General features: G+C 42.3%; 1 protein-coding gene across 1 annotated transcript in view; it reads left to right on the top strand.

The window, feature by feature from the left end:
- The window catches only part of LOC309544931 (uncharacterized protein), an 83213-nt gene that overhangs the window by 36537 nt on the left and 23324 nt on the right, over window positions 1-23352 (top strand). The window contains exons 5-6 of the mRNA XM_082243936.1: window positions 5866-6156; window positions 13632-13757. Of these exons, the coding sequence (XP_082100062.1) occupies window positions 5866-6156; window positions 13632-13757 (417 nt within the window). The remainder of the gene's footprint in view (window positions 1-5865; window positions 6157-13631; window positions 13758-23352) is intronic.

The raw sequence follows: 23352 nt of genomic DNA, 5'->3' as shown, positions 1-23352 counted from the left end.
ATTTCAGTTCCCTTCTAAGCTCCTTATTTCCTTCATTGTTCTTACCTGTACACTACCCTCCCTCCCTCCTCCATGTCCTTATACTGCTAAACACTATGGGGTGGGATATTGTATACTGATTGATTACATTCAACAAGAAACACACAAAAAAGCTTTTTATTATATATATCCAATGTAATTGCTAATACCTGTAAAGTAAACAAAGAGCCTTGGATGCAGATGTTATCTGAACAAAGTGAAAGTTAGTGTCAGTCATCTCTGACTTTATTGCAAAAAAAAAAATTACACATTTGATGTTCAAAGGTTCAAAGTTTATTGGGAGCTATAATACAGTTATTTGATATTTATAATCAAATTTTATCTGCTCTTCTGAAACAGTATTTCTTAGTCATGTGACAGGCAGGGCACCAATTAGGGTTGACCAGACAGACTCACACTGTACAGAGTATACATCTGTAGAGTAATAGAAGCTCCTCCCTAGGATCTTTTTCTGCAGATGGCAAAGAACAGGGAAATATGATCATGTGACCACATAACAGTGCTGCAAGAATTAGGTTAGATTTAGAGTATCACTTTAACCACTTTAGCTCCGCTCACATTGCTGCTACTGCAGCAATGTGGCTCGTTATCGTCCAGCGACGTAGACCTACGCCGCCGGAGGCTCGCTCCCGCTGTGTTCGGTCACAGCGGGAGTCGGGCCGGGGGAGGAGCGGCGGCGATCGCCGCCGCTCTTCCCCGATCATCGGGGAATCTAGTTTGGAGATCCGCCCGCTTGTGTAAACAGAGCGGGCGGATCTCCTAAGTGACAGGCAGGGACAGATAGCATGGTTCAACATAGTTGAACATGCGATCTGTCCCTGACTCACTCAGTCACCTCCCCCCCCACACGTTAGTAAGCACCAGGCATACATTAACCCCTCCCTCTCCAATAAAATTAACCCCTTCCCTGCCAGTGTCATTTTTACAGTAACAGTGCATATATATAGCACTGATTACTGCAGTAATGTCACTGGTACCCCCAAAAGTGTCAAAAATGTCAGTCAAAGGTCCGATCTGTCCGCCGCAATGTTGCAGTCCCGCAAAAAAAAATCGCAGATCGCCGCCATTACGCGTTAAAAAAAAACCACCAAAAATGACAGAAATCTTTCCCTTTGTTAGTAAATGCAATAACTTTTGCGCAAACCAATCAAAATACGATTATTGTGATTTTTTTTACCAAACATAGGTAGCAGAAAACAAATTGGCCAAAAATTTTAAAAAATTTTTGATTTTTACATTTTGGGGGGGGGGGGGGAATTTCGTATAAAAAAAATGTTAAAAATATTGTTATTTTTTCAAAATAAACGCTATTTTTTTGTTTATAGCGCAAAAAGTAAAAATCGCAGAGGTGATCAAATACCACAAAAAGAAAGCTCTGTTTGTGGGAAAAAAAGGACGTAAATTTCATTTGGGTACGGCGTCGCAAGACCGCGCAATTGTCAGTTAAAGTCACACAGCACCGAATTGCAAAAAGTGGCCTGGACGTAAGACAGCAAAATCCTCCGGTGGTAAAGTGGTTAATAGGGTCATTACTTCCAGCTAGCCATAAAGGATCAGTGGCAATGTGACACTGTAATTGGCTATCATAGTGGTAACAGGATCAGGAGCCAGTCCTGCCTGCTACCAACCATTATTGGAGACCAAGAGATGCCTCTGACAGCTTGATCTCTCTGCTGGGAGCACACCGTCTCAGAACAGTACTCTCTAAAGCCCACCTTCGTACATACTGTATGTGTTACACGGGCAGCAACAGGTTAATTTATATCAGTACTACAAGCAAGAAACATAAACTGGGTTGTTTGACATTTGCACTCTCAGCCCCACCCTGTACATAGATTTTTCAGCTCGCAGGACAACAATCAAAGCAACAGCAGACTGAGAATGTAGTTAAAAAAAACCCTTCAGATTCAGAATACATTATTAATACCAAAGGGAACTTTATGATTTCCATGGTAGATGTCACAGTCAGGAGTCAGGTTCAGAGACCAGTAGATGTAGCAGCAGAGAGGCTCCCACTGACCAGATAGATAAGTAAATAAGCAGGTCACCCTGGCAAAAGACACAGGCTCATCTGAGGTGCAGAGTCTAAGCACTAATCAATGTTCACCAGAGGTCCTGATGTTGGAGATGAGTTTTATTGCTTGTTAGTTACAGATTGCGATCCTTAGGAACAACCCACCAGGAGGTGAGGAAGCCGGGGTCCAGTAGCAGATAAAGCAGGTAAGGAACAAGCATAGGTGTAGTCAGTAAACAAGCCAGAGGCTGGTAATGAGTGGTTGCAGGTTGGGAAGCGGAAGCATAGTCAAGGAACAATCTGAAGGTCAGTAACGAGTGGTTGTGAAGATACGGATGGCAGCAGGAGTGACAAGAGTAAGATATTGGCTGGAGAGAGCACAATAATCTTGTAAACAGGAAGTGCAAAGGCATGGCCTAAATAGGAAGCTCATGGGAGGAGCAAAGGGTTCAAGGGAAACATAACACAAGTTAAGACTCTCTAAGGAATTAGACAAGGCACTGTCAATCACCTTGGGTGGCTCAGCAAGAAGAGACACCTCCAGACAAAGCAGAGGTCACTGTTTCAGACCTGGGTCTTGACAGTAGAATCTCTCCACTGGACTACAGTTCTCACAGTGCTTTGCTGCCTGATTTAGTCTATTGAACTCTTCCTGCTTAGCAGCTCCCTCCACTTGCTGAAACAGTTCTTAACCAGTTCAGTACCACAGAGCAGATGTGAGTGGGGCTTGAGTCATCATAGTGGGGACACTGTGGAACTGCAGTCGCTAATGCCTGTTTTTGTAGGCAAGAGTTGTGGTCACGTGAAATCAACACTAAGGCAGGTCTCCAGAAGCGAGCAGCAAGCAACTTGCAGTTAACTCTTTGTAATCCGTGGCCAAGCTTCTTACACTGTTAACACTAATCACTTCAGACACACTTCTGATGGAGAACACCACTCCCTGTGCAGCATTTCTGAGACAGTACTGCAGAGCATGTACTTGTCTCCACCAACTCAGCAGTCCTGTCATCTCACTCCCAGTAACAATGTTCTGAATGTCGCTACACAGGAAATTCACTTCTCCATAACTTTATGCTTGTTCTCCCTCCTGGGGGCTGCTCTACATCTCTCTCCTGTGACTCCAGGCTTGGTCCCTAGGTACTCTCTGCAGGAGACCCAGTCCCAGTATGTAGGGACCCGGTTGCTACTGAAGGGGTTAAGCATAATACTCCTTCATTACCAGAGTAACGATCACCCATTTCCTGGTTGGTAGAGTGTGTTAGCAAGTGATATAAATAATCCAATCATTAGCAAATGCAATCTAGCTTCCTCTGGGCAGCATTCTGATCATTAGACTCTGTGCTATCTGTAATATATCTTCTCTAACTTCAGTCCCCTTTTTGTAACTCCTGTTCTTTTGATAAGCCATTCTTTTAGAGACTTCAGACCAGGCAGTTTAGATGAACAAATAAAGATCCTTTACTGAGGTAGTTGTGTATGACAAGTAACAGCCCTCAAAGACATCTTCCACACACTTTGCTATACAAAGCTCTCTAGTACCCAATAAAGTATCTGTACTTTAGGCAGATGGCAAAGTTCAAAAAAGCAATCCTTTCAAGGCAAGAGTCCATTTAGGCAGTAAATCCACAAGAAGTAGCAGCAAACCTTTTAAAAAAAGTCCACGATTTAGTGATAATCCACAAAAGGTAATAAGTCCATGACTGACAGTTCTAGGTCCATAAAGATCCACGGGTTCCAGACCACAGTGGAACCCTGACTGAGCTGCCACCACCCCTCAAGGGGGTGATCCATTCTGGCAGAGTAACAGCTACATTTTAGCAGTTTTTCCCCCGACAGCTCTCTCAGGGCACTTAGTTAACCCTATTTATATGGTTTGACCAGCAGAGGGTGATACCCTTCTAAACAAAAGTGTGAAAACCTGGCCAGCAGTGTTAACACTTTCTTCTCAGAACCACCAGCTCAGCATGTCAACCTAAGGACACAGTGCACCATTTATACATTGTAACAATTTGCAACATGGTTGACCTAATTAAATTGAGGGCAAGAACACAGCAAAAGAAAACTATTAACACTTCAGAACCCTCTTGGAAATACCTGCTTACAAGCAGCAGTCAGTGTTTCTCTCACTGTCCATTCTTAACCAAGCATCTGGCTACACATATAATAACTGACTGACAATATTATGTGTCTTCATTTGTTATTGAATGTGGGCTCCTTCCCAAGGCTCCCCCCCCCCCCGCCCCATACCAGGAATTGACTAACATTGGCTCCTGAAGTCTGGGAGACCAAGAAGTAAGAGGAGAGAGCTGCTACAGATGTTCACAGGGCTGGATTGAATGAGGGCTCCGGTAAATATAAAGGGGGTGAGGAGGCTTACTGCTACCTAAATATTTTTTACCTTGATACAAGAAATGAATTAAGGTAAAAAATGTTTAGGCTTTAGAACCTCTATAATAGCCTTTTTCATCCAGGGGGCCCAGGAACCCTGGGGTGCCTTAGGGTTTCTTCAGGGGTGCCTTGGTAAAATGCCTAAAAATTGCTCAAAAATTGTATACAAGCTAGCAGGTGGATGAAGCCTGTCTTTTAGTTACACAAAGCTATGGGTTTTTATTATGCACCATTATGACTTTCTGGACACTGGCATCCTAACAACCAATGACGTCATCAGTTGATAAGGAGCGTGTCTGTTGCCTCCACTGCATCATTGTATGACCCTCTTCTGCCTCTCTCCCTCAGCACTGGGGTCACATTAGCTGACCGATGGAGAGAAATTGAGGAAGAAGAGAAACATTGGAATACCTGTCAGCGCCAGTTTGAAAAAGTGTATTTGCTTTGGAAGAATAAATCAGCTTTAACGTTGGGTGTCTTATGTGTGGACATTGCTGCATTATGTAAAGCTAGTAGAATAGTTTTTTACATTTTAGTATGGGTTGCTTCGAGACTGTCCATAACTTTAAGTGCCTTGAGATTGTCTATAATTTTAAAGGGCGCCTTGACTGAAAAAAGGTTGATAAACACTGCACTATAACATAGAATTTGCAAAAAACAATGAAATAATAAAACACAATTTGGATTTGAGGCAAGGCTATGCTACCATACAAGACATAGTAACCATTGTTGGTGGAGATAAATAGCTGTTCTCTGTTATATATTATCAATGTTTAATCATATTGAACAGATAAGGACAATGAGGAACAGATTCTGACAGTAACAATAATCCCAGACATATATTAATAGTGAAACTTAGCTACAGAGACATATAGACATTATGTTGATGGTTTTGGGTGGAGATTAATGGCACAGACAGGAAGATAAGAATGTGCTACAACGTTACAAAACAGATTTAAATGTACAACCCAAAACACCTGATAAAGGAAAAGTCTATACATGACAGAGAATACATATAGACATTTCCCCATTATATAATACTATCTGCAAGTTTAATGTATAAAAAAAAAAATCTGTGAGATAGTTAGTTAATTAATGAGTGGGTTACCATGTCCAAGATTTCCAGGATCATTTTGATTATTTATACACAGCAATTGAAAACTGAATTTTTTAGCCTTTAATCCCAAAAGGCATGTATTTACTGCACCACCGTATATATTTTAATATACACTCTGGATCTTGCCCAAGTTTGCCATGTATTGAGAAAAACTGGTAATCTATATAGCTTTCACATGTATTGTCACATACCCATCATGGCAGGAAATATCTAGGCATACTGTATATTTACCATATAGTTTTAATTCTGTATCTAGATACTAGTGTTTTTCCATGATGCACTAATAATTGTATTATTTCTCTTGTAGAAAAGCCACCAGCTCCAAGCATTTTTCTGACTCCTTCACTTCCCATGTACAATAGAGAAGACTCATTCAACATGACATGCTCACTACCCAAAGGTATCTCAATAAAGAAGACATCGTTCTACAAAGTGGAAACTGGAGGATCTAACATACTGGCATATAATAATGCAATTTATGTAATAAATAAGCCTGACATTAAGATTGCTGGCAAATACTTTTGCATTTATACTGCAGAGATAATGGAGAGATGTATTGAATCATTAGAAAGCCAATCAATATTGGTCAATATACATGGTAAGAGTTTGTTTAGCATCAACTAAGTCATAATGGAATATTCTAATGAAAGTGCTAAAATATTTATTAATGAGGCACCACATCCAAAAGTCTATGCAAAGAGCAAAAGCATGCGTAGGATGAGGAAAAATGTACTTTCTCAATACCCCCTAGGAATGACTCCACAATATTAACAATATTTCTGAGAATTAAAAAAATATAAATTTTTGTTATAAGATGTGATTAAAAACAATATGTGTATATATTTTTAATTACAACTTAAAATATAAAAAAAATGTATGTTTTTATAATACTCAGAAATATTGTTAATGTTGTGAAGTCATTCCTTGGGGGTACCGAGAGAGTAAAGTTTTTCCTCATCCTACACATGTTTTTGCTCTTTACATTGTAATGGAAACCTGTCATGAGAGAGCTATAAAGGATGTAATTTTTTATCACAGCTACTGCAAATAATAGTTGATTGTCATGCTGACTCGCTTTACTGAAGTTAACCTGGCCATACATTACACAATTTTCCTATTCAATTTCCTTTGGATTAACCTTCAACTATGTGGTGCAAGGGCCTGCCTGATTGCATAAAAAATTGAAAGTGTTTAGGTTTGACCTCATATTATATGGTTTTGGTAAGTCTAAAGAATAATGTATGGCCAGCTATACTGACCTGGAACAACTATGCAAATAAGGGTTTCAGACTTTTCTTACACTTTCTTGATCTGCTTGCTTGATCCTGATGACTCAAAGGGGTTGATTTACTAAAAGCAAAGAAGCTGTTCACGTTGCAAGAGAAGTTGAACTCTGCAAGAGAATTTTCCCAAGAGCTTAGTATTTTGTGTTGAATTTTCACTTTGTAAAAAAAAAAAAACACAATCACATACAAGGAAAAAAAAACAAACAAAAAAAAAAAACAGCATTTTGTAAGAGAGCGTGAGTGGATGATACAAGTCATTAGGGGATTTCCTAATTCACTAAACTTGGGAAAAGCTCCCTTGTAAAGTGCAACAGTCTATTTGGCTTTAGTAAAACAATCCAAAGCCAACTCAGCTCAACTCAACTTGAATCCAGTGGGTTGGAATGATAGCTTTAGGTTACAAGAAAATTAGCATTTTCAGATTTTGTTTCCATTTTCGGGCATAGTATAAATAGCAGTCTTGAGAGGTTTTCATGAGGAAAGGAAAAACAAAAACAAAAAAAAATATTGATGAGAAGCTATTAAGTGGTATTTGTGTATGTATTCCTAAAAATGTATTCAGTGGTAGGATTAGCATAAAAATTAATAGAGGCATTAGTGAAGTATAGAAGTCACATTTAGTTGATGTTCATGGGATGATGGAAATAGAGCATATGTATTTAATTTATTATTGCATAAGCCTGAATTTTCTTATTAATTATGTGTAATGTATTATAGTTTACCCCAATGAGCCCTACCTCAATTAAAATGTACACATGGTATGATACAAGGAAAGATATGATCATTGGGAAACACATACTGCTGACTCCCTGGTAGGGTATCCAGAAATATTAAACATTTGTTAGCAATTACTGATGACACTTTGGGAAATGCATACAGCTGCCTCTCTAGTATGGTATTTGAAAATAATATACATTTTTATGGTAAGTTCTAATCACACTGGCAGGATCAGGTGATGTCTTTGCCCAACCTTAGGCCACAATAAGCACATAGAAAAATGCAAAAATATTTGTTTTGGATCAATTTGTTAAGTTTCGTTCATTGCATTTGTAACTAAATTAATTTAGTTGAGTTTAGTTTCATTTAGTTTAATTTATTTGTTTTCGACCGGATTCAAATTTTTCCAATAGATTCAAATTATTTGAATTCAGATCAAAAATCTGGAATTTATCCAAATTCATGATTTTTCTACTGTCGGCGGGATTCCCCGCCGACAGCAGAATGTATACAAACAATGCCGGCTTTACATTTTAAAAAAGAAAACAGTATGGGCCCCCACAATCCATACCAGGCACTTCAGGTGTGGCATAGATTTTGAGAGTAACCCCATGACAATGTTTTTTAAATGGTGTGGTTTCCCCCTAAAAAATCCATACCAGATCCTTAGATCTGGTATGAATTTTAAGGGGAACCCCACACCAAAATTAAAAAATGGCGTGGGGTCCCCCGAAAATCTTTATTAGACTTTTATCTGAGCATGCAGCCTTGCAGGCCAGGAAAGGGTCCTCCTGATCCATAATAGGCCACATGCCATCAACGTGGGGGGTGCTTTTGGGAAGGGGGTTCCCCCCCAAAGCATCTTGTCCCTATGTTGATGGGGACAAGGGCCTCTTCTCCACCACCCTGGTCAGTGGGGTGGGGGCTTATCAGAATCTGGAAGCCCCCTTTAACAAGGTGGCCCCCTATATCCCAGGCCCCTCCCTATATGTTTGAGAATGGGGTACATACTACCCCTGCTCATTCATGAAAAAACATAAAAACACAAAACACAGTTTTGACAAGTCCTTTATTTATTAAAAAAAAAAAAAAAAAGCCCTTCAAAGTAAATCCAGCATCAATCACGATGAACACAGTCCACCAACCGGAAAAAAAAAAAAGAGGTGCGCATGTGACATTTGCCTCCTGGCGACTGACATCTCCGGTTCCCACGGACGGTAAATAAACAATTGAGCGAGGTCCCCAGATGCCAGGTGACCCCCACCTCTTTGTATTTTTACCGATGGCACTGGGAACTGGAGCTGTCTGTCAGTGGGGTGCCTAGCAATGCTAAGTAAATAAAGGGGTAGGGTCATCCGCTGTCACCTGGTGACTCCCACCCCTTTGTTTATTTACCTCTTTTTTTCTGTATGTTTGTTTTTTTTGGGTTGGCAGGTTTTATTTAACCTGGACACTTTTTTTGTTAAAGAGTAGGGGTGCTATGTACCCCATACTTATTTACATGTGGGGCAGGATCTGGGGTTGTGGGAAAAAGGTCCTTGTCCCCATCAACATGGGAACGAGGTGCTTTAGGGGGAGCCCCCTGCCCCAAAGTAACCCCATGTTAAGGGTATGTGGCCTGGTATGGTTCAGGAGGGCCCTGCTGGCAGCAGATGAGTCATGGCCATTAAAGATGTGCTGGCCACCCCATTCCTTAAAAAACAGCTATTTTTTAATCATTTTGGATCTTTTGTTTCATTTGAATGCTTCAAACATGTGAATGAAACAAATGAATTTCATTGTTTCATTAAACTTTTTTTTTGGTTCAGTTGAAATTCGTTACTATTGTCATTCAGAAATTCAGATACATCTGAATCTCTGAATAACGAAAATTTTGTCCGAATATTGATTCAGGATAAAACGAACCACACATGTTTAATAAGCTGCCCTGGTGACATTTTAAGAGGAAAGTGTCTGCTTAGGTTGAATTTTTCTGCTAGTAGGCTGCAGTCCCCCTCAAGGATAGTAGTAGCAATGGGACTGTCTGCTGTTCACATACAAACCTGAATGAGAAGAGAAGCTATATCTGGTCCAACCACCAATTTATTTCTGGACATTTTTGTATCCTTTTTGAAGGATGCAACAGGCAGTTTTGGAAGAACTTAATTAGCCTAGGAATGATTGGCTTTAATAATGGTCAGTATAATAATGCAAAATTTTAATTTTGTGAATATAACACTCAATATATCTTCATACATAATTTTACAGAGGACATATCAAAATAAGATACCTCTCCCCCATGTTCACCCCTTTCTTAAAACACAAAAATAGTACCCTGCTTGAATTGTTTTGATAAACCCTTGCTTTGGACTCATACAATGTGCACTCAAAAGATCATAGGCCTAGGCATTTGATCACATGATCATGTCAAATAACTGATTGAGTAGAGGCCAAGGTAAGTATGTGAGATTTTCTGATATTATTTATGTAATAAAGAAAGCTGGGAGGGCAAGGATGTGGGGATCATACTGTATGTGTAAATAGTATAAAATTCATAAGTACTGGCCATTTCTTTAGCAGTATTGAGTGTAAATGTGTAAGAAAGGGTTGAAGTTTATAAAATGTACCATCCAAACAATCGCAAAATCCATTTAAAACATAATATTTTGCAGATGTTCCTATTTCATCCACTTCAAATCCCTCTACAACAACACCACCAATACATTCCACTAAAGGTAAAGTATGGAAATTCTGTATGTAACTTTATAAAGATGTACGTGAACCAAATCTGTAAATCTGAATATGGCATTTTAGATATGTATTCAAGCATTATGGGAATTACAGTCTTCTAAACATGCAATACTGTATAAATAACTTGATTATTCATTTAGTTTGGGGGATTTACTTATTTCTAAATGTTTATGTAACCCTGAAAAAATGATCGTCTGAAACATTTTATAAAAATATAAGTTATCCATAAATCACACAATTGAAATATAGTTTGGTTGTAAATCATCCTTTGAGTATCATTCACATCCCTGAACATTAGCTCCTCCTTAAAGGGTCACTGTACTATTAATGTTTATGTCAGGGAAAAATAGAAAAAAAATGTTGATGCAGATATTTTTCTGTATTTTCAGGATTTGTAGGGCTCCATGCACATTGGCTTAAAAATTGCTGCTTTTACAGGAGTTTTGTGTTCTGCCTGTAGAAGCAGCTCCATTTTATCTTATGTGTCCATACACATTAGGACGAACGTTTAGAGGCAAAAAAAAATCCTTCTGGTTTGCATTTCTGATTGGAGTTTACTGGCAGAAAAAACGCAAAACTCTCCTAAATTCGTCTAAACTATGTACAAATAACATGTTTTTTTCTGCCAAGGGAACTGCCATTTTTTTTTAAGCCCAGAGTGCATGGAGCCCAAAGGAATAAAACATGTCAAATTGTGCATGTACTGCGGAGATGTACTTAATATTTTTTTATTTTGTGCAAATATGTTTTTTAGTTTTTCAAGGATTTAAAAGAAGCCCACTCATACAGGAAGTTGGCATAGATTCAGCATCCAGATTTTAGGATTTAACTGTAATTTTGATATGTTTGGTGGTGCAATTAATATGTGTGTGGCCAGCTTTTAAAAGTCTATAGAATTAAATATAAACTTTGCAAGTTTGCAAGATATTTAAATCCAAAGAAGGCCTTGGCATTTTTTTCCTAAAATATCTGTAAATAAATCATATGTTAAAATAGTAAAAACTTTTCCTATCCTATAATTGCATTTTGTTAAAAGTAGCACTGATTACTACTTTTATGCAGTTTTACAGTTGTGTTCAAAATTATTCAACCCCCACTGAAATTGATTGTTTTGGCCAGTTTGACATTGATTTTGATCATTCAGTCATCCTGCTTACAATTAAATCAAAGAGGTACGTGTAGGTCAGACAAATATAACATAACATTTATAATGAAATAACCACAACTGTCTTTTCTGTGCTCACATCATTATCAGTTTTATTCAACCCCCAATTGACATACATCTTAGTACTTAGTACAACATCCTTTTACAGTTATAACAGCTTTTAAACGTGAAGCATAGCTTGACACAAGTGTCTTGCAGCGATCTACGGGTATCTTCGCCCATTCGTCATGGGCAAAAGCCTCCAGTTCAGTCACATTCTTAGACTTGTGCACTGCAACTGCTTTCTTTAAGTCCCACCAGAGGTTCTCAATCGGATTTAAGTCTGGTGACTGTGATGGCCACTCCAAAATGTTCCAGCCTTTAATCTGCAACCATGCTCTAGTGGACTTGGAGGTATGCTTGGGATCATTGTCCTGTTGAAAGGTCCAACGTCTCCCAAGCCTCAGGTTTGTGACGGACTCCATCACATTGTCATCCAATATCTCCTGGTACTGAAGAGAATTCATGGTACCTTGCACATGCTGAAGCTTCCCTGTACCTGCAGAAGCAAAACAGCCCCAAAGCATGATTGACCCCCGCCATGCTTCACAGTAGGCAATGTGTTCTTTTCTTCATAGGCCTTGTTCTTCCTCCTCCAAACATAGCGTTGATCCATGGGCCCAAACTGTTCTAATTTTGTTTCATCAGTCCACAGAACACTATCACAAAATTTCTGTGGTGTGTGAATTTTGGCATACTGCAGTCGACTCTTGTTATTCTTTGGAGACAGCAAGGGGGTGCGCCTGGGAGTTCTGGCATGGAGGCCTTCATTACGCAGTGTGCGCCGTATTGTCTGAGCAGAAACTTCAGTACCCACATCTGACAAATCATTTCTCAGTTTCTCAGCAGTCACACGGGGACTTTTCTAAACTCTACGCTTCAGGTAGCGCACAGCAGTCGAAGTCAGCATCTTCTTTCTGCCACGATCAGGTAGCATTTCAACAGTGCCATTTGCCTTGAATTTGCAAATGATGCTTCCTATGGTGTCTCTTGGTATGTTTAACATCTTTGCAATCTTCTTAGAGCCATTGCCCTTCCTGTGAAGAGTAATCCCCTCTTCTCTTGTCTTCCTGGACCATTCTCTTGACTTCACCATGTTTGTAACCACACCAGTAAATGTCTTGAAGGAGCTGAGTATCACAGTCATTTTAAAGCTGCCTAATTGGTGCTTATTAGGCTTTATTGCTGCTCCCTGACATCCACAGGTGTTTTCAATACCTGATTGAAAACACTTCAATGAACCTCTGTTCTTCAGAGTGGTAGTCTTTAAGGGGTTGAATAATTGTGTCAATTAAGAATTCACAAAAAAAAACATTTACTACTGTATTACAAAACCAATTGATGTCATTTTAGTTGCATATGGTTCTTTAAGAAGTCCTTGTAGGATTTCATTCTGAATACAATTACAAATGTACACTAAATTCCCTAAACCCTTTACAGCATTGGGGGTTGAATAATTTTGAACACAACTGTATATTGCAGTCACATGACTTCAACACCATCCATAATGTCCTTCCTTCTACTATTGGGGGTGTGTCACTTTATAAAGTAGATGGGTTTGTGGTTTGCTTACAAACAGCTGGGAAGTAAATTTAAGCTGATATTTTGACAGAAAGGATCCTGCTGGGAGTTGCTGTCAATCAAGAAAACAGGGCTGGGTGTATGCTGTCAAACGTATGCTGTGTGCGTGTGCGTGTATGCTGTCTCTCCAGAGCAGAAGCAAGGATCCACAAATTGACCACGCCAGCACAGATTTGTTTCAGTGCTTGGTGTGGTCAGGATGAAAAACAGAAGGGGAATTGGCAGGATTACCAGATATTTGGGAGGAATTTAGGAAGCATAAAAGAAACAGGCTCTTTTTGGTTTCTGTACATACTTAATAGAGATCTCCATGAACATTAGTTGACTGTTTCCTAGGCTGACTCATTTCAACCAAAACAGAAGATGATCTAACTTTCAGGGTACCAGGGTACCACCCTGCTCTAATGGGCCTAAAGACAAGTAGAGACCCCATGCAAGATTCCCATGTGTTAGGTTTATCGGGTTATCAAAGCTTGAAAAGACTAATAGGCTAGTTACATGAAAAATACAAATTATTATGTGTATCTATATATATATTTATTATTTCTTTTTAAGCAGGAATTGATGCAGTTAGCACTGAACTGATGACTTCTGCTGTACATGTGGGGAAAACACAATTGATAACCACCTATTATCCCGATCGAGCAACTAAAATCACAATTACGGAAACCAATCAGAAAAGTGAGTAAAATCAGTGAACAAAATGCATAACAGAAACCTGATACAAATCTGTGTAGACAACAACATTGCAGTAAAGAGATATAGTATCTACAATGAACTAACAACTTAAAGCGGAGTTCCAGCCACAAACATTTTTTTTCAATAAAAATACCCCCGGGATAGTCAGGGCTAGTGCATTCCACAATGGATAGCCTCTGTACCGTCTCGGGTCGCACTTACCTTTTAGAAGAAATACTTACCTTGAAAATTTCTTCTCCAGCGCTGCCATCTCGGATGTGGGCAGCTGAAGCCAGCGCGTCCTCTTCTGCGTCCTCTTCCGTGTCCTCTTCTCCCAGAATGCGCTTTCACCGGCCCCGCTCGTCACTTCCGTTGTGGGCACGTCATCCCTTCACAGCTTCTGGGCATGCCCAGAAGCTGTTTAGCAGGGAATGACGCGCCCGCACCGGAACTGACGAGAGGGGCTGGTGCAGGCGCATTGATTCCTGGGAGCGATAACGTTCAGCTCCCGGGAATCAATGCAAAGAGGAAGTGACGGCGCGGGCCGCGGCCGCAGAGGGAGGAAGTGGAAGAAAGGTGAGTATATTTTTCTTCAATAACAAGGTAAGTAAACAAAAAAAAAATCGTAATTATCCATTTATTTTTCAGGTGACCAAAAGCAAGCGGATGGCCCAAAATCGACTATGTCGATTTTGTGGTTGGAACTCTGCTTTAAGTAATGAAGTTAATCTTAACACCTTCCCCCTGGCCTATAGCAGAATGATGGCCGGGCAGTGGCTTTACCATTCTGAGTAGACGTCATAGGATATGTCCCTCGGACACAGTGCATCACCAATCAGGGTAAAGAGCAAATGACATAGACTCTTTACCATGTGATCAGCTGTGTCCAATCACAGCTGATTACATGTAAACAAATTCCTGTTATCTGCATTCCCTTTCCTCAGTTCTGTTGGTGTCTGAGGAAAGGAAAGCTGATAAACAGCTTTCCAGTTACAGGGGACATTTACACTGATAATCAGGGTACTGATTGTCGGTACCCTGATTATCAATACAGCCCCATTAGTGCAACATATCATTGTCCATCAGTTCAGCATATCTGTGCCCATCAATACAGCATATCAGTGCCGCCTACCAGTGACCATCAGTGAATATCAGTGCTGCCTTATCAGTGCAGCCTCATCATTGCCCATCAGTGCCGCCTCATTAGTGCTCATCAGTGCTGCCTTATCAGTGCCCATTAATGCAGCCTCATTAGTGCCATGCAGTGCCCATCAGTGCCAATCAATGCAGCACCATCAGTGCAGCCTCATCAGTGCCAATCAATGCAGCACCATCAGTGCAGCCTCATCAATGTCCATCAGTGCAGCCTCATTAGTGCCCATCAGTGCAGCCTCATCAGTGCGCATCAATGCAGCCTCATCAGGGCCCATTAATGCATCCTATTAATGCCCATCAGTGCAGCTTCATCAGCTAACATCAGTGAAGAAGAAAAAATACTTTTTTGCAAAATTGTATAACAGAAAAGAAGAAAAAGGTTATTTTTTTGGTCCTTTTTATTTGTATAACAACAAATAAGAAATCCAGTGGTGATTAATAGTGATGTCGCAAACCTAAAATTCGCCGTTCGCGAACGGCGAACGCGAACATCGGCAAATGTTCGCGAACCGGCGAACCGGGCGAACCGCCATAGAGTTCAATAGGCAGGCGAATTTTAAAACACACAGGGACTCTTTCTGGCCACAATAGTGATGGAAAAGTTGTTTCAAGGAGACTAACACCTGGACTGTGGCATGCCGGAGGGGTATCCATGGCAAAACTCCCATGGAAAATTACGTAGTTGACGCAGAGTCGGGTTTTGATCCATAAAGGGCATAAATCACCTAACATTCCTAAATTGTTTGGAATAACGTGCTTTAAAACATCCAGTGTGTGAATACGATCAGGTATGATGTTTTATCGGTCAAGTAGTGTAAGGGTTACGCCCGTCGCTCGCTTCACAGTGACAGACCAAACTCTGACAGACTAAACTCCCCGTTTAACAGTCAGTCAGTCCATTTGCACAACCTCAAACTCCCCATTTGCACAAGGTTGGATACCAAGCTAGCCATGTCCCGTTCCTTGTCCTCACTGACATCATTGAAGGTCTCTTCCTCCACCCAGCCACGTACAACACCAAGGGTCCCCGAAAGGTGAGATCAAGCCCCCTGGGACGCCTGCTGTGGCTGGTATTCCACCTCCTCAAAGCCACCTTCCTCCTCTGACTTCTCTTCTTCAGACTCCTCTCTCTGCGTTGCCACAGGTCCAGCAATTGACAACGACAAGGCTGCTTCTGGTGGTGATAAGGAGTGGACAACAACTCTTCCTCTTCATGCTCATCTACAGTCTGATCCAGTACTCTTCGCAGGGCACGCTCCAGAAAAAACGCATATGGGATGAGGTCGATGATGTTGCCTTGGGTTTGACTGACCACCAGGGTTGTCACCTCCGCAAAAGGACGCATGAGCCTACAGCCATTGTTCATGAGCATTCAGTAACGCGGCCAAAAAATACCCAGCTCCGCAGAAAGAATGAAAGAAAATGAATGTTTTTTCTATGAAAAATTATCCTGCGGATCGCTTTTGGTCTGTTCACAATGAAGCAACGACCTTATCATCCGGGGTGTGCCAATACACTCCTAGAGGTGATGATCGCTTCATTGTGATACGCAAGCCCCTTCACCACGACAAGGTAACGATCACGAAGGGGAATTGACACATGTATGTGCCTTTTTTTTTGTTTTTTTGCAGCCACAGAGGCCAGAAAAATTAGGCATGTACACATGCATGAAAAAGTAGGTATTGTTGCAGCCGCTGCTGTAGCAGCGGCCTGAAAAATTGAGGTTTTCAAGGCAGAAAGTGCACTAAAACATTGCGGCTTGAACCGTAGTTGGTGGCGGAGACGTCACGTAAGTCATCCGGCATGCAGAGAATGATTAAAGACAGCAGCGTGTGGACCATTTTTAGGCCAAGGCATCTCAGTCATCACCAGTCAAATGCATCCCCCACTGTCAGTCCCTTCGGGATCCATGCCTCATTCATCTTAATAAACGTGAGGTAATCAAGACTTTTTTGACCTAGGCGACTTCTCTTCTCAGTGACAATACCTCCTGCTGCACTGAAGGTCCTTTCTGACAGCACACTTGAAGCGGGGCAGGCCAGAAGTTCAATGGCAAATTGGGATAGCTCAGGCCACAGGTCAAGCCTGCACACCCAGTAGTCAAGGGGTTCATCGCTCCTCAGAGTGTCGATATCTGCAGTTAAGGCAAGGTAGTCTGCTACCTGTCGGTCGAGTCGCTCTCTGAGGGTGGACCCCGAAGGGCTGTGGCGATGCATAGGACTAAAAAAGCTCCGCATGTCCTCCATCAACAAGACGTCTGTAAAGCGTCCTGTCCTTGCCGGCGTGGTTGTGGTGGTAGGAGGAGGATTACTTTCACCTCTTCCCCTGTTGGATTCCCGTTGTGCTGTGACATCACCCTTATATGCTGTGTAAAGCATACTTTTCAACTTATTTTGTAGCTGCTGCATCCTTTGCGACTGCCGGTAATTGGGTAACATATCAGAGACTTTCTGCTTATACCGGGGGTCTAGTAGCGTGGCCACCCAGTACAGGTCGTTCTCCTTCAGCCTTTTTATATGAGGGTCCCTCAACAGGCATGACAGCATGAAAGACCCCATTTGCACAAGGTTGGATGCCGAGCTACTCATGTCCAATTCCTCGTCCTCACTGATGTCATTGAAGGTGTGTTCTTCCCCCCAGCCACGTACAACACCACGGGTACCAGATAGGTGACAACGAGCACCCTGGGATGCCTGCTGTGGTTGGTGTTCCTCCTCCTCAAAGCCACATTCCTCCTCTGACTCCTCTTCCTCACACTCCTCTTCCAGTGTTGCCGCAGGTCCAGCAAGCGATGGTAAGGCTGTTTCTGGTGGTGGTGATGGTGACCACAACTCTTCCTCTTCCTCTTCACGCTCATCTACGGCCTGATCCAGCACTCTTCGCAGGGCACGCTCCAGGAAAAAAACATATGGGATGATGTCGCTGATGGTGCCTTCGGTGCGACTCACTAGGTTTGTCACCTCCTCAAAAGGACGCATGAGCCTACAGGCATTGCGCATGAGCGTCCAGTAACGTGGCAAAAAAATACCCAGCTCCGCAGAGGCTGTCCTAGCACCCCGGTCATACAAATACTTGTTGACCGCTTTTTCTTGTTGGAGCAGGCGGTCGAACATTAGCAGTGTTGAATTCCAACGTGTCGGGCTGTCGCAAATCAAGCGCCTCACTGGCATGTTGTTTCGCCGCTGAATATCTGCAAAGTGCGCCATGGCCGTGTAGGAACGCCTGAAATGGCCACACACCTTCCTGGCCTGCTTGAGGACGTCCTGTAAGCCTGGGAACTTCTGCACAAAACGTTGCACAATCAGATTCAACACATGTGCCATGCACGGCACATGTGTCAACTTGCCCAAATTCAATGCCGCCAACAAATTGCTCCCGTTGTCACACACCACTTTGCCGATCTCCAATTGGTGCGGGGTCAGCCACTGATCCACCTGTGCGTTCAGGGCGGACAGTAGTGCTGGTCCGGTGTGACTCTCTGCTTTCAGGCAAGTCAACCCCAAGACAGCGTGACACTGTCGTATCCGGCATGTGGAATAGCCCCTGGGGAGCTGGGGGGGGTGCAGTTGGTGTGGAGCAAGACGCAACAGCAGAAGAGGACTCAGCCGAGGAGGTTAGCAAAGAGGATGGAGTAGGAGGAGTAGAGGAGGTGGCAGCAGGCCTGCCTGCAAATCGTGGCGGTGTCACCAACTCCTCTGCAGCAGAGCCACACATTCCATGCTTGGCAGCCGCCAGCAGGTTTACCCAATGCGCAGTGTAAGTTATATACCTGCCCTGACCGTGCTTTGCAGACCAGCTATCAGTGGTCAGATGGACCCTTGCCCCAACACTGTGTGCCAGACGTGACATGATTTCCTTTTCCACAATAGAGTACAGGTTGGGGATTGCCTTTTGTGAAAAATAATTTCGGCCAGGTACCTTCCACTGCGGTGTCCCAATAGCGACAAATTTTTTGAAGGCCTCAGACTCCACCAGCTTGTATGGTAAAAGCTGGCGGGCTAAGAGTTCCGACAAGCCAGCTGTCAGACGCCGGGCAAGGGGGTGACTCTGTGAGATTGGCTTCTTACGCTCAAACATTTCCTTGACAGACACCTGACTGTGGGCAGGTGACGAGCAAGAACTGCTGAAAGTGAGAGGTGGAGGGGCGGGTTGTTGATAGGGGGCATGGAGGACAGCAGTGGTTGACGTGGCTGAAGATGTTGGACCAGGAGGAGGATGGTGGCTTTCAGTTTGTGTGCTGCTTTTACTCATGTGTTGATCCCATAGGCGTTTGTGATGTGAGATCATGTGCCTTCGCAAAGCAGTTGTACCTAGGTGGGTGTTGGACTTCCCACGACTCAGTTTCTTTTGGCACAGGTTACAAATGGCATCGCTGATATCAGAGGCAGACACACAAAAAAAATGCCACACTGCTGAGCTTTGCAAGGACGGCATTCTGGTGGTGGCAACAGCTTGCGTTGATTGGCGTGCTGTCTGGCTGACCCCGGGTGCCGAATCTACATGCTGTCTGACTGTGCCACTAGCTCCTTGCGATGACCTCCTCCCCCTGCTTCCAACTCGTCTCCTCCTCCTCTCTGTCTCCCCATCTGAACTTTCCCCCTCTTCTTCTGCTCTTCGAGCAGGCACCCAGGTGACATCCACAGACACATCGTCATCATCAGCCGCTTCACTTGACAACTCAGCAAAGGCAGTAGCAGCAGGTACAACATCATCATCATCACAATGTACGTCCATGTGTATAATGCTGCCTGACTGAGACATATCCCCGTTATCTACATCCTCTGGCACTAATAGTTGCGCATCACTTATTTCTTCCAACTGATGTGAAAATAACTCCTCTGACGGATCAAGTGAAGCGGCTGTGGTGCTAGTGTTGGTGGTGGTGCCGGCGGGCTGGCGAGTGGTAAATTGAGAGGTGCCCGAAGCTGAGCTGGAGGAGGATGGTGCATTAAGGTTCTGAGCGGAAGCTGTAGACGATTGGGTGTCCTGTGTAAGCCAGTCAACTATGGCCTCTGAACACTGGGTCTGTGGTGGCCTCTGAACACTGGGCATTATTCTAGGGCCTAAGGAAATCACAGCACCACGACCACGACGGCCCTTGCGGGGTGGCCTGCCTCTGCCTGTCATTTTTTTTTTTAATGTGTTGTGTACTATGAGTGCAAGGTGCTGTGCCACCCTATAGGAGTGTTGGGCAGTGGGTACAGTACACTCTGTGGACCTGACAGTCACTGGCACCCAGGCAACTGCAATTAAAAAATATATATATTTTTTTTACTTTGCAAGCTGCTGTGCCACCTTATATATCAGTGGTGGGTGGGCAGTGGCACAGTACACTCTCTGTGGACCTGACAGCAGTCACTGGCACCCAGGCAACTGCAATTAAAAAATATATATATATTTTTTTACTTTGCAAGCTGCTGTGCCACCTTATATATCAGTGGTGGGTGGGCAGTGGCACAGTACACTCTCTGTGGACCTGACACTGACAGCAGTCACTGGCACCCAGGCAACTGCAATTAAAAAATATATATATTTTTTTTTACTTTGCAAGCTGCTGTGCCACCTTATATATCAGTGGTGGGTGGGCAGTGGCACAGTACACTCTCTGTGGACCTGACAGCAGTCACTGGCACCCAGGCAACTGCAATTAAAAAATATATATATTTTTTTTTACTTTGCAAGCTGTTGTGCCACCTTATATATCAGTGGTGGGTGGGCACACAGTGGCACTGCAGTGGGCACAGTACACTCTGTGGACCTGACAGTAACTGGCAGCCCAGGCAACTGCAATAATAAAAAATATTTTTTTTTTCAATTTGCAACAAGATGCTGTGCCACCGTATATATATCAGTGGTGGGCAGTGCACTGCAGTGGGTACAGTGCACTCTGTGGACCTGACACAGCACTCACTGCAATTATGACAGAGGAAAAAAAAATATTTTTTAAAATGCAAGGTACTGTGCCTGTGCCACCCGAAATGAGTGTGGTGTGCACACAGTACAGTCTGTGGTAGGTCTGTGGCCTCTCACACACAGCGGGCAGGCAACTGCAGTGTACAATAGATATATATATATATATATAAAGAAAATTTCTATTACCTTACCAGCCCTTAAAAGGGCTTTTGGGGACACTAGATATATATATATGTATATATATAAATAAAAAAAAATCCTCAATTACCAGCCCTTAAAAGGGCTTTTGGGGACACTAGATAGATATATATATATATATATATATATATATATATATATATATATATAAGAAGAAAAAACTCAATTACCAGCCCTTAAAAGGGCTTTTTGGGGTGCTGTCCTTACAGCAGTAGTGGACCAAGAACACTGCAAGACCAGGAACACTGACTAACTGTCCCTAGCTTAACAGCAGCAGCAGCAGCAGCAGCAGCAGCAGCAGCAGCTCTCCCTACTCTCACTACACACACTGCTTCAGAATGATCTAAGATGGATGCTGCCCTTGCTTATTTATAGGAGGTGGGAGGGTGTGGGAGGGAGGTATGCTGATTGGCTGGAAATGTGCCTGCTGACTGTAAAGTTCAGGGTCAAAGTTTGCCTCAATGATGTATTATGGGGGGCGGACCGAACATCGCATATGTTCGCCCGCAGCGGCGAACGCGAACACGCTAAGTTCGCCGGGAACTGTCCGCCGGCGAACAGTTCTATACATCTCTAGTGATTAAATATTTCCAAACTAAAGCTCTATTTGTATGAAAAATAAAAGATAAAATATGAGTACAGTTTTGCATGACCACGCAATTGTCATTTAACCACTTAAGGACCAGGCCACTTGTTGCTTACAAGTTAAAATCAGTATTTTTTGCTAGAAATTACTTAAAACCCCGAAATATTAAATATATATATATATATATATATATATATATATATACAGTATAGCCAGGTCCAAAAATATTGGGACATCGACACAATCATAATCTTTTTGGCTCTATACACCACTGCAATGGATTTGAAATGAAACAAACAAGATGCTCTTTACCCGCAGACTTTCAGCTTTAATTTGAGGGTATTTACATCCAAATCAGATGAAAGGTGTAGGAATTACAACAGTTTGTATATGTGCCTCCCACTTTTTAAGGGACCAAAAGTAATGGGACAGATTAACAGATTAAGTAATGGGACAGATAAATCAAACTTTCACTTTTTAATACTTGGTTGCAAATCCTTTGCAGTCAATTACAGCCTGAAGTCTGGAACACATAGACATCACCAGACTAAACAGTAAAGTTAACCCAATTTTTTTGTATATTGTGAAAGATGATGTCATGCCGAGTAAAAAAAACCTAACATGTTACAGTTTAAAATTGCACACACTCGTGGAATGGCAACAAACTACAGTACTTAAAAAACTTCATAGGCGACGCTTTAAAAATGTTTATCGGTTACGAGTTTAGAGATACAGAGGAGGACAGGGGAGCTTTCATTTTTTTTTTTTCCTATTTATTTATTTTTTCACTGTCCCTTTAAAAAAAAAAAAAAAAAAATCTGATCACTTTTATTGCTGTCACAAGGAATGTAAACATCCCTTGTGACAGTAATAATCAATGACAGGTACTCTTTATGGAGGGATCAGGGTCTAAAAGACCCCAAATCCCACCTTTGCACTTAAAAGTTTTCAAAACCCCAAAATCTACATTTTTGAATACTGTCATCTTTTTTGTTAATTGATGCCTTTGGCAGCCGAGTAAACCGGAAATGACATTGTGACATCGCTTCGGGGTTATTACATTGGAGACCCGCTTGAAGCTAAATATGGCTTCATTCAGGACGCCAGCCAGCTGGCAGATGTGGCGGCTGGTTGCTTGGTCATCCCAGTGGGATGGGAGACCCGGGCGGAGCGGGAGAAGGCGACAGGAGGGGGGGTTGTCCCCTTCCGCTCCTTGTGATAACGGCCGAGCAGCTGCTGAGCTGCATGTTGGTTGTTATCATTAGGAAGCCGACCGATGGCTCTAAAAAATGGTACTGGGGTAATGCCTCTATCTGCAGGCTTCATCACGGTACAAACACTTCCTCAAACTGACGTACAGGTACGTTGGTTTACGGGAAGTGGTTAAGGTGCGACAGTAAGTTGAAAATTGGCCTAGACAGGAGGGGGTTGAAAGTGCCCTGTATTGAAGTGGTTTTTAAAGTGGTTGTAAACCTCAAATATGAAATATAAACAAAGCATAATCCTCTATAGTGTATACTTGTCTTAAACACTTAAGGACCGAAAGGTTTTACCCCCTTAATGACCAGGCCATTTTTTGCGATACGGCACTGCGTTACTTTAACTGACAAGTGCGCAGTCGTGCAATGCTGTACCCATATAAAATTGATGTCCTTTTTTCCCACAAATAGAGCTTTCTTTTGGTGGTGTTTGACCACCTCTGTGGTTTTTATTTTTTGCGCTATAAACAAAAAAAGAGTGACAATT

The sequence above is a fragment of the Pelophylax lessonae genome, assembly GCF_965119305.1.
Source record: "Pelophylax lessonae genome assembly, chromosome: 1".
Lineage (NCBI taxonomy): Eukaryota > Metazoa > Chordata > Amphibia > Anura > Ranidae > Pelophylax > Pelophylax lessonae.
This window is presented reverse-complemented; position numbering and strand designations above follow the sequence as displayed.